The sequence below is a fragment of the Rhinoraja longicauda genome, chromosome 29 (assembly GCF_053455715.1).
Source record: "Rhinoraja longicauda isolate Sanriku21f chromosome 29, sRhiLon1.1, whole genome shotgun sequence".
NCBI lineage: Eukaryota > Metazoa > Chordata > Chondrichthyes > Rajiformes > Arhynchobatidae > Rhinoraja > Rhinoraja longicauda.
In genome coordinates, this window is record NC_135981.1 from 17,521,629 (window position 1) to 17,534,655 (window position 13,027).

At 45.6% G+C, this 13,027-nt stretch overlaps 1 protein-coding gene across 1 annotated transcript in view; it reads right to left on the bottom strand.

Annotated features, from left to right (window-relative positions):
• Nucleotides 1-11,917, bottom strand: part of acbd4 (acyl-CoA binding domain containing 4) — a 51,004-nt gene extending 39,087 nt beyond the window's left edge. The window contains exons 1-2 of the mRNA XM_078424641.1: nt 11,831-11,917; nt 9,603-9,755 (exon numbers count right to left, since the gene is read on the bottom strand). Coding sequence (XP_078280767.1) covers nt 9,603-9,678 — 76 coding nt within the window. The 5' untranslated portion in view covers nt 9,679-9,755; nt 11,831-11,917. The remainder of the gene's footprint in view (nt 1-9,602; nt 9,756-11,830) is intronic.
• Nucleotides 11,918-13,027: the final 1,110 nt, after the last annotated feature.

Consider the following 13,027-nt stretch of genomic DNA (forward strand, 5'->3'; position numbering starts at 1 on the left):
AGGTTAATTTCCGGGATGGCGGGATTGACATATGATGATAGAATGGATCGACTGGGGTTATATTCACTGGAATTTAGAAGGATGAGAGGGGATCTTATAGAAATATATTAAATTCTTGAGGGATTGGATAGGCTAGATGCAGGAAAAGTCTTCCCGATGTTGGGGGAAGTCCAGAACCAGGGGTCACAGAGTAAGAATAAGATGTAGGCCATTTAGGACTGAGATGAGGAAAAAAGATTTCACCCAGAGAGTTGCGAGTCTGTGGAATTCTCTGCCACAGAAGGCAGTGGAGGCCAATTCACTGGATATATTCAAGAGAGAGTTAGATATAGCTCTTAATGCTAACGGAATCAAGGGATATGGAGAGAAAGCAGGATTTTGGATGATCAACCATGATCATATTGAATGGCGGTGCTGGCTCGATGGGCCGAACGGCCTACTCCTGCACCTATTTTCTATGCTTGTATGTTTCTAACCTTTCAATGTTAGCAAGACAGAGGACACAGTGATCGACTTCAGGAATCGAAGCGGTACACACACACACACATTGATGGCGCCAAAGTAGAAATACTAGGAGTCAATATCACCAGCAATTTGTCCTGGACTAGCTATATCAAACCAATGACCAAGGAAGGCGACCAAAATCTCTATTTCCTTAAAAGGCTTGTGAAGTTCGACACGTCCCCTACAACTCTAGCCAACTTCTAAAGATGGGCAGGAGAAAGCATTTTATCGGCATGAATCACAGCATGGTTTGGGAACAGCTCCATTGAAGACTGCAAGATATTGCAGAGAATTGTGGACACAAACCGATCTCCCTTTCATTGACTGCATCTACACTTTCCACTGCCTCCCAATGCCAGCAGCATAATCAAGGACCAGTCTCACCCCAGACACTCCCTCTTCTCCTCTCACCCATCGGACAAGAGGTACAGAAACGTGAAAACGCACACCTCCAGATTCAGGGACATTTTATTCCCAGCTGTTATCAGACAACTGAACCATCCTAACACCAACTAGAGAGGTCCCGAGTTAGACTGCCAGACTATCTTTAATCAGACTTTACCATGCACTTTACCATGCACTAAATGGCCATTCTACATTTCCTTGATCGACATCTGCTTTGATCTGTCGTTTTCACACCCTGCTCTTCCATATCTCTAGTTTCCCTCTCCCTTGACTCTCAGTCCGAAGGGTCTCAACCTGAAACGTCACCCATTCCTTCTTTACAGAGATGCAGCCTGTCCCGCTGAGTTACTCTAGCATTTTGGGTCTTTCGTCGATGTAAACCTGTGTCTGTTGTTCCTTCCTACACGTTATTCCCTTCATCCTGTATCTGTACACTGGACTGCTCGATTGTAATCTAATCATGTATAGTTGTTTCACTGACTGCACGGCGTGCATCATAAAGCATTTCACTGGACCACTGTACATATGACAATAAACTATTAAACCTTCGGCACCCTTATCAGGAACCTAAGAGTCTCCGCTTTAAAAATACATTTTGCAATCAATTACACTCGCACTGAATGAATGCTTTACCATCAAACCATAGCCTGAATGAGAATTTTTAAGACAGCTTAGACTGAGATGAGATGACAACCAAAAATAGTTTAAAGATTAATGAAGCAGAATGCGTTATTCATCCATTCACGAATATGGTCAATTGGAAAATTTATTTCATATTCCCATTACTTCAATAGTTTTAATATTGATTTTCAGCGCTCCAAATCTCAAAAGGCTTGTGCTTAAATCAATAACATTTTTAAAACTTAATAAATGTTGTTATTTAACCATTCATTGTTTGAAGATCCATTGACAAGCAATGAGTGGCACGTTCAATACATTCATTGAGATGCATAACTGCATCTTAGTCTCATAATGTAAATGATTTGCTCTGTTTTTAGTGACATTTATTGTTTCAGAAACATACATCAAATATTGTTACACCCAGGCCCACATCCCTCAGGAAATATGTAGCGTAGAGAGGGTTCTTAAAACATTTCAGTTATATTTGAATAATAAATTATCAGCTTAGTGTGAAATGTAATGGTGGCAATCTGGCTTAATGAACAACATGATAAATTTCAGTGCCCATTCCTATATATAGACAATAATCCAATGCAAGATATCCAGCCAGGACATTGCAAATTGAGGAAAAATAATGAGTACCTCAGTGCAAAAGCAAATTAAAACAATAAGATAAAGATTATCCCAAGCATCCCTTCGGAATGAAATCCTACACTTGTTATTCCTTTGTAACTGGAGTAAAACACAAAGTGCTGGAGGAACTCAGCGAGTCAGGCAGCATCTGTGGATGGGAATGGACAAGTGGCGTGTCAGAATGGGACCCATCTTCGGACGGATGTAGGAAGGGAAAGAAAACTGGAAGAGAGAGGTTGGGGTGGGATAAATCCTGGGGAGTGTGTAGGAAGGGACTACAGATGTTGGTTTAAACCGAGGATAGACCCGAAATGCTGGAGTAACTCAGCGGGACAGGCAGCGTCTCTGGAGAGCAGGAATGGGTGACATTTTGGGCCGAGACCCTTCTTCAGACCCTTCTTCAGGTGAGGGGGAGGTTTTGCCCGGCCTGCCATTCAATAAAATCTTGGCTGATCATGCACCTCAGAACCACATTTCCTGCACCAATCCCAAATTTCACTGGGTCGCGAGAAATGCTAAATGATTTCACCCTCCCTGACCCAAGCAGGGTCCCTTTACTTTCCAGTCATGGTATTGAACGGCTGCACATTTAATAACAAACCTCGCACAAACACAAACTGAAGTCTTTCAGCAAAAACACGATGTGTTGGAGGAACTCAGCAGGTTAGGCAGCGTACGAGGGGGGAAATGGGCAGGTGACTTTTTGGGATGGGACCCTTCTTCGGATTGATTAGAATATGGAGCAGAAAGCTGAAAAAGGAAGGTGGAGGCAGGAACATGCCTGGCGAGTGATAGGTGGATACAGGTGAGGGGGGGGAGAACGGCAGGTGGATGAGGCAAGTCAGAGGCTAAAGAAAAGAAGACAAAAGGGTGCAATATATGATGAGACGAGGGGGGAAGGGGGAAACTTTACCATCTGCCAACCCCCCCTGCCCCCACCTTTCTTCTACAGCCAAGGGTGGGATATGGGTATAAGGAGAGAGAATAGAGGGATACGAGGGGGATAAAGTGACTTAAGTTTAAGCGTATATATCCAAGAGTCCAAGAGAATATATTACTGCACATAAATGGCCAGAGCATATTTTGCATACTTGTTTAAAATTGAAGCCCAGTTTCCCCCAAAAAACTAGCACAGGAGGCAGATACTAAACTTCAGCAGCCTTTAAAAATCACCTGCATGAAGATAATTATCTCCCCACCTCCAACAATCAAATTTTATTAATTCTACATTTAAAAAAAATCTCAAGGACTATTTTGCAGAGCCTGGTCATTTTGCTAAATTAAACATCAAGGGAGTTTTGATTTTCATGGTCCACATGCATCACAAGCCTTCCAATCCAGACGCTGTACAATCTAGAGCACTGCTGGCATAGACTGCGGGACTGGGATGATGTCCAGTGGGAATTCTGTCTGAGGATTGTGTGCGGCATCTGCCTGTTGGCTGCTCCCAGCGAGCACAGAGGTATTAGAAGATAGACACAGTGTGCCGGAGTAACTCAGGGGACAGGCAGCATCTGTGGAGAGAAGCAATGGGTGACATTTCGGGTCGAGACCCTTCTTCAGACTGATCAGTCTGATCAGCATCTGCAGTTCCTTCCTACCAAAGTATTTGGTTAGGCCACACACCACACAGAACCCACTTTATAGATAAGTTAAGCCAAAGTTGTAATTCTTAGTTAGAGACTGATGGGACTCAGAATGCATAACTTGAGGCAGACAACTTCAACAAAAAAACAACAAACTTTCCTGTGTTACTTTTGCTATTCTGTCTTTATCTGCACCTGGCATTAAGTAGAATTTAAGACACTTTTGGATAGATACATGGATGTGCAGGGACTGGAGGAATAGACATTATGTGCAGGCAGATAAGAGTTGGTCTCAACGTCATGTTCAGCACCGACACTGCGGGCCGAAGGGCCTGTTCCTGTGCTATACTATTCTACGTTCTCTGTTTTACCTCTGCAAATCAATGTTGGAATTTGATCTTCCTTTAAAAAGTCCGATGCAACCAGGTAATGTTTTACCATTTCAATTGTTTGGCAGATGCAGAATCATTATAATTTCACACGTAGATGTTTGTTATTAAAGGTGACAGAATGTATTGCTATGGTATCTCCCTTGTGTTTATGGATCAGACAGTTAATTAAAGTCACATTTCAGAAATATTTTCCTTTGTGTTTTATAGATCCACATAGAAATATAGGTGTAGGAGTAGGCCATTCGGCCCTTCGAGCCAGCACCACCATTCAATAAGATCTTGGCGGATCATCTAAAATCAGTACCTCATTCCTACTTTTCCCCGATATACCTTGATTCCTTTAGCCCTATGAGCTAAATCTAACTCTCTCTTAAAAACATCCAGTGAATTGGCCTTCTGTGGCAGAAAATTCTACAGATTCACAACTCTCTGGGTGGAAAAGTTTTTCCACATCAGTCCTAAATGGCTTACCCCTTATTTTTACTCTGTGACCCCTGGTTCTGGACCTCCCCCAACATCGGGAACATTTTTTCTGCATCCAGCCTGTCCAATCCTTTAAGAATGTTATATGTTTTTATAAGATTCCCTCTCATCCTTCTAAATTCCAGTGAATGCAAGCCCAGTCGAACCATTCTTTCATCTATGGCTTTTGCCAACAGTTTCAAGATGACTGGAAGACCATACACACTCAGAGTCAGATCTTTCACTGCATGCTTGGAAGGGGAGGGCAGAGTGAATGGTAGAAATCCAAGCCATCAACTTAGTAATCAAACTTCTTTTTTTTATATATATCCAAAAATACTTTACTCTAGTAATAAATATTTACAAAAACATTTTCTTTTCAGAAACTCCATCCGACGTTCCCGGAGGTTATACATTCAATGCAGATATTTATTGCCATATTTACACAGAATCCCTTACTTGGAGGGGCATCTCCACCACACCCTGCCCCCCCCGTGTCCAGAAGCAGAAGGACCCTAGACTGTGGTCCTCCCCCACAGAGCCTTGGCGTTGGCTGCACCAAGCTTCAGTGCGTCCCTCAGCACGTACTCCTGCAGTCTGCAGCGGGCCAGTCGGCAACATTCCCCAACGGACAGCTCGTTCCGCTGGGAGGCCAACAAAGCTCGGGCAGACCAAAGAGCGTCTTTCACCGAGTTGATGACCTTCCAGCAGCACTCGATGTCAGTCTCTGAATGCGTCCCTGGGAACAGTCCGTAGATCACAGAGTCCTCTGTGACGGAGCTGCTCGGAATAAATTGAGACAGGGACCCCTGCAAACCTCTCCAGACTCTCTTGACAAATCCACACTCTGTGAAGAGGTGGGCCACCGTCTCCTCTCCGTAGCAGCCGTCTCGAGGGCAGCGTGCGCTGGTAGTAAGGTTCCGGCAGTGCAGGAAGGATCTGACTGGGATGGCTCCCCTCACCGCCAGCCAAGCCACGTCTTGGTGCTTGTTGGTGAGTTCTGCCGATGAGGCATTTTGCCAGACAAGCTGGGCAGTCCACTCTGGGAACCATGCCACAGGATCCATGGAGTCATTCCCCTGCAGTGCCTGCAGGACGTTCCGTGCTGACCACTGCCCGATGGACTTGTGGTCAAAGGTGTTGGTCCGGAAGAACCTTTCCATGAACGACAGATGGTGCGGCAATGTCCAGCTGACTGGCACATTGCGTGGCATCTGCGCCAGGCCCATCCGTCGCAACACCGGGGACAGGTAGAACTTCAGCAGGTAGTGGCCCTTGGTGCCCACATGCCTTGGCTCTATGCTCCGCCTGATGCAGCCACACACGAAGGTGGCCATCAGGATGAGGGCAGCGTTGGGCACGCTTTTACCCCCGTTGTCTGCCGACTTGTGCATTGTGGCTCGTCGCACCCGGTCCATCGCCGACCCCCAGATGAAGCGGAAGACGGCCCGGGTGATCCCCCATGGCGTAGGAGGGAGGGACGGGCCACACTTGCGCCAAGTACAGCAGCCCCGAGAGCTCCTCACACCTGATGACCAGATTTTTTCCTGTGAAGAAGACGGAGCGCTGCTTCCACAGCTCCAGCTTCTTCCCCACCCTGGCTATCCGCTCCAGGCAATTCTTGTCACACGCCTCAGCCCCCCCGAACCAGATCCCCAGCACCTTCAAGAAGACCGGCTTGATGGTGAAGGGGATGGAAGATCGGTCGGGCCAGTTGCCAAAGAGCATGACCTCGCTCTTCCTGCGGTTCACCCTGGCCCCCATGGCCGACTCAAACTGGTCGCAGACGCTGATCAGTCTGCGGACTGACCCTGGATCTGAGCAGAAGACGGCGACATCGTCCATGTACAGGGAGGTTTTGACCTTCCATTCCAACATATCTTGAATTTCAAAGCAATAGTCATAACATTTTTCAGCCACCATACACTGTTTACGATACTGCAGGTCTTTAGAGGTAGGGTGTGGTACGATTGCAAAATTGTATTGGTATTTAAGGTGATGAGAATACAATTCAAGTTTTAATAAAAATCACCCGTGTAACTAGACACAGTAGACGGTCAGAACGTTTTTCCCAGTAATGGGGGTGGGGGGGAATCAAGACTAGAGGACATAGCTTTAAGGTGAGAGGGGCAAAGTTTAAAGGAGACTAGACCAAGTGGACCTGTTGGGCCCAAACTTCACCTGCATTGGTGCAGCACCCTCTCCTCCTCCTCCTCCTCCTCCTCCTCCTCCCCCTCCCCCCCTCCCCCCTCCCCCCCCACTCCATCCCCTTCAACCCTCCTTATCCTCCCCCCTCCCTAGGAGATAGATTTAAACTTTTAAATGTGAATAACTTAAAAAATATAACACCGATTTCAATGAAACTTCTTCCATTAGCACCAAATGGGCGACGGCGAGTAAGGTGGGCCTAAAATTGTTGCGCTATCGTGTACCGTTTTGTCTGTAGTTCAGGAACAAACGAACAAACAAGACTTTTAGTATATAGATACTAAAATGTGTGGGGCAGGTTTTCTTTTTAAACAGAGGTTGGGAGGTGCCTGGAACACACTGTTGGACTTTGAGGCATATATGATGGTGGCACGCACGAGAATTTTGAATAAGCTCAAGGATATGCTGGGAATAGAGGGACGGGGGATAAGGATTATGTGCGGGTGGATAAGATTTGGTCTTGGCATCATGTTTGGCACAGATATTGTGGCGTGTATGGTCTGTTCCTGTGCTGTACTGTTCCATGTTTTAACTACAAGCATAAGATCGGCCGTGAAGCAGCACCACCATGCCAAATTTGTGTGTTATTTTCTTTCATAATATTCCTGATGCTTCTCAGAATTAAAATCTGCTCCAATTTTTACATCAGAAAATCAGTTTAATAACATAAAGCATTTTTAAGAAGGACATTCAGTTGCTCATCTTCTCAGTAGCTTAGAAATGGCAAAAGATGTCTTGAGGTGTCTGTATTGATCCAAATACTCCTTTTGTTTGTGTACATTTCCCATTAAAAAAAAAATACGAATGAACTTTGAACACAAGGCCACTGATCTCTGTGTGTGATTGAAAAAATCTTGTACAACTCGAAGAGTCTTCTCTGACTGATGGAATCGTGCATAGGTTGCTCTGGGATGACACTGAGAATGTAAAATATATACAAGTTTTTCTAGGTTTCCCACAACTATACAGATGATGACAATAATGGAAACCTGCAATATGCTGGTGTCTGAAGAAAGGTCTCGACCCGAAACATCACCTGAACCTCTTCTCCAGAGATGCTGCCTGACCCGCTGAGTTACTCCTGCATTTTGTGCCCATCTTGGGTATAAACCAGCATCTGCAGCTCCTTCCAACACATGCTGCTGGTGACAGTGGGTATTGCGGAATTAATGGACTAGTGGTTGTGCTCAGAATTTCCTATTTGGCGCACCTAACACAGGTTGTTTGTTTACAGGCAGAAACCACCTTTAGTTTAGTTTACTCACAAAATGCTGGAGTAACTCAGCAGGTCAGGCAGCATCTCAGGAGAGAAGGAATGGGTGACGTTTCGGGTCGAGACCCTTCTTCAGACTGATGTCAGGAGGGCGGGACAAATGAAGGATATAGGGGGAGACAGGAAGATAGAGGGAGAACTGGGAAAGGGGAGGGGAAGGGAGGGACAGAGGAACTATCTAAAGTTGGAGAAGTCAATGTTCATACTGCTGGGCTGCAAGCTGCCCAGGCGAAATATGAGGTGCTGTTCCCCCCAATTTCCGGTGGGCCTCACTATGGCACTGGAGGAGGCCCATGACAGAAAGGTCAGACTGGGAGGGGGAGTTGAAGTGCTCAGCTACCGGGAGATCAGGTTGGTTAAGGCGGACTGAGTGGAGGCGTTGAGCGATGCGATCGCCGAGCCTGCGTTTGGTTTAGAGATAAGGCGCAGAAACAGGTCCTTCAGCCCACAGAGTCCATGCCGACCAGTGATCCCCATACACTAGTACTACCCTACACACTAGGGACAATTTACAATCTTTAATGTATACCCCAATAAATATTTTCCAGATGCTTATTCTTACTACAGTGTGCTTATTCCAAGAAAGTACAGGTGTCAGGGATTATGGAGAGAAGGCAGGAGAATGGGGTTAGGAGGGAGAGATAGATCAGCCATGATTGAATGGCAGAGTAGGCTAGATGGGCCAAAAGGCCTAATCCTGCTCCCATCACTTATGACCTTAAAAAGACAGGCAGAATTCATAAAGAAAATCATGTAACCTACATCTAAACCAGTCAGATCAAATAGCAGCAAATTTGAACATTAGCATATGCAAATGGGTCTTTTACTACAAAAAAAGGCAGCACCCTAGAGAGAGAAGTTTGTGCAATGTACAAAACTGTTCCGCAATACTCCTTGAAATGAGCAGAGCTACAGAGCAGAGTGGAGGTCAGAGATCAGCACAGCCAGAGGCCAGAGAGGTGTTTGTCTGTCACAGGGTCTCAGAAGTATGAGGCAAAGGACAAAAGTAAATGGTTTAGTTTGGAAATACAGTGCGGAAACAGGCCCTTCGGCCCACCCGAGTCCGCACCGACCAGCGATCCACGCACATTAACGCTGCCCTACACACACGAGGGACAATTTTACATTTACACCTTACATTACACAAGTCAATTAACCTACAAACCTGTACATCTTTGGAGTGTGGGAGGAAACCGAAGATCTTGGAGAAAACCCACGCAGGACACGGGGAGAATGTACAAACTCCGTGCATACAGCACCCGTAGTCAGGGTCGAACCTGGGTCTCTGGCGCTGTAAGGCAGTAGCTCTACCGCTGCGCCACCATGACGCCCCATCCCAAATGGAGAGGAATATATGGCATTGTCTCCATCCTTTACCATTCCCACCAAAACCTCTGCACCACACAGAGTGCTATGTTTTATAGATGTGTTGTGCTGCTGCAAGTAAAAACTCCACTGTTCCATTTCGGGACATACGACAATAAAACACTCTGGACTCTTAAAGGATAATTCGCTCACCTTTTTTTGGCAGGGCCTGGATGACAGAAACAGCCACCTGGAATTGTCTCTGGAAGTCCGATTGAACCTCTTCCATCGTGTCCTTTTTCTAGCGTTGGGGAGGAATTTATTTCAACTGCACCAACACCTCAGAATCCCTGGTGACCACAGACGCTGTCAGTATGAACACACAACAGGCAAGCAATTACAAGTAGATCTGTCATGGCTGCATGGCACTTTCCAGAGAACCGCGTGACACACTTCAAAACAGTATCGATGGATACATTTGCTGTTCGCTTTTGGTTTATAGATTTGCATGCAAACAGGCCCTTTGGCCCGCTGAGAGCATGCCAACCATCGATCACCCGTCCACACCAGTTCTTTGTTATCCCCCTTTCTCATTCACTCCTTGCACACGAGGCACATTTTAAAAGAAATAGACGCCAATTAACCTACAAACCTGCCGGTCTCTTGGGATGTGGAATTCCTAGAGGAATTCCATGCGGGAGGACATGCAAGCTCCATACAGCATGCACGTGAACCTCTGTCTCACCTGCGACGCTGCCAGGACAACAGACCTTCCTAGTCAGATCAAGATCCCTGCACTTACAACAAATTGGACTTGATGAGGGTGCCAAACTGGCGGCTCCATACTGACACAGTGTACCATTGCTGTACACTTGTACTGTATCTGAGATGCTTATCTAATATGTATTTAAGCGCTTATGTATAGTGATATTTGTACTCAACTGTACACAAAAATGAATTTCACCGCACCGTGACTAATAAGGTACCACTACCAAACGTCTAAAGGACTGTTGGGGTCCCTGGAATAGGGGGAATCATCGTTGAAAATGTTAAACAGTTGGGACGTGAATAAAATGTAAACTCTTCCCAGGCCGTGACTTGAGTGAGGTGGTGAGGTTTGTCAACAGCGAGGTAGAGACACTGCTCACAATTCCGGCATTGGTCTTGGCTGACATCCAGCGCCACTGTTTATACAGTGGCCTCTCGGTCAGCAGAGCAGCCTGGAAACGCAAGACGCTCTCAGAAGACTTCACATATCCAATTTGAAATTAAAACCTTTGAAACAGAACTGCGCCTTCCTTATCTCCAGCAGTCAGAGCTTCTGTGTGTCACCCTTCAAACCCACAACTGGATTAATGAAACCTACTCCCAGGTGGAAAGGTTACTTTGTTGGTTTACCAAAGGTGATCATAAATTTCCACCTCCCTCAAACCCTTGCACTGGGATGTTACCAGGTTAGCTTGCGTTAGAGGGAGCGGTTTCTCGGCTGGAACTTTTTCTTTGGAGCAGAGGAGGCTGAGGGGTGAATATATTGTGGGGCAGAAGATCATGAGGGGCAAGGATGAAGTAAACACTCAGTCCTTTTTTTCCCCCAGGTTAGAGGATTCTAAAATTAGAGTGGATCAGCTTAAGGTGAGAGGAGAATTAAGAAGGGCCTCAGGGACACCTGTTTTTCACTCAGAGGGTATTCCATATATGGAATGACCTGCAGGAGGAAGATATAGAAGTGGAAACAATTACACAGGTTTTAAAAGAGAGAGATATTGGACAGATATATGGATAGGGATGTGTCAGTCTGTGATGAGAGTGGTGAGTCTGTGGAATTCTCTGCCACAGAAGGTAGTTGAGGCCAGTTCATTGGCTATATTTAAGACGGAGTTAGATGTGGCCCTTTTTGCTAGAGGGATCAGGGGGTATGGAGAGAAGGCAGGTACAGGCTACTGAGCTGAATGATCAGCCATGATCATATTGAATGGCGGTGCAGGCTCGAAGGGCCGAATGGCCTACTCCTGCACCTATTTTCTATGTTTCTATGTTTCTATGTCATGGGCCAAATGTAGGCAAATGGGACTGACCAACTTGGTCAGCATGAACATGGTGGGCCGAAGGGCCAGCTTCAGTACAGTACAACTCTATGACCCTGTGAGCAACTTTAGATTTAGTTCAAGCACTTTGCATTTACTGAAGTGAGGAAACCATTTGTGCCAAGCTGTTTAAAGTTGAACAGCTAAACATTCACACAGGTTGCACTGATCGCCAAAGCCTGGCTGCAGCTGATGTTCCTGAAGAAATCAGCAAAGAAATCAGCAGAGATAAAAAGGACCCTCCCCATAAAATACACTTGACCCAACCAGCATCGCTGACAACCACCACAATTCAAACAGAACAGCCTAAAATTGCAAACAACTAAAAAGAAAGGCCTGCAGCCGACATCCACTAACCTCGGTCACAGGAGTATACAGGAAGTATAAACGGGGAGGTGGAGTCAGTCTCAGGCAGCTTTAAAGGGACATGTCTCTAACGCTGCACTCAATCCACACATTGATTGACACAGTATTGAACACTACTCTATATCCGAGGAAGCAATTAATTGAATTTTTGTCCACGCACCATTAAGGAATGCTGGAAAGAGTTTTTTTTTGTTGTTGCTTGATTCAACCTGAAATAAATAGCCAAGGAGTGCTTAAGAATATTGCATATTGCTATGGCAATTGCTTATTATTGTCACACGTACCTACAGTGAAAAGCCTTCCTTTGTGGGCTATCCAGTCAAATCAAGAGTGATTTATTGTCATGTGTCCAGAAATGGAACAATGAGCTTCTTCCCTGTAGCACACATGGCACACGAGAGCAGTACTCACTCAGTACATATAATGAACACCAAAAAGCAGTTAAATACATTTAAATAAATATATACTGCAATAACAATACCAAAACAGACAATGAAATTCTTACTCACAGCAGCACACGTTTGTGAACACAGTACTCAATAGAAAATATAACGCATAAACAAAAAAATGCAATAAAAAAGAATAATATTGTGTAAAAACAAAACAAAGCCTAAAGTCCCCAGTGAAACCAAGGCAGTTTATAGTTTAGTTGTAGTTCATAGCAGAAATAGGGGTGTTGGTATCTGTATCTTGACGTATAATCACCATCATTGGTTGTTTCATACCTTAGGAGAGTCATGTGTCAAGTCACAATTAAATATTAAATTGGGCCTTAAAGGTCAAAGTCTTAATATCGATTGTTTCCAACTTGGTCTTGAAGGTCTTAACATCGTCCTCAGCTTCCTATTAACCCTCAGGCTGCTCAGCTTCCTCGGTCCTCCTCATAGGCCTTGCTCTGGATCAGCCTGTTGTGCCTGTTGTGACGTTTTGATCTGCCAGCCTGCGGTAGCCGGCTAACTTCTCCGGGCTCTATGCTCCTTCGCTCCTGCCTGGCATGGCACTGAAGTACTTCGCTGCGAGGCTGCTCCAGCTCAACAACCACTCCACTCCGCCATGCATCTCTGCCATCATCAACCACGGACTTCTACGACGACCCAGATACATCCACAGAGGCTCCGGTCACAAGTTTGTTTACTCCCAGACCGGTCACTCCATCCCTGCACTCTGGTCAGCTGATCGGACTTCCAC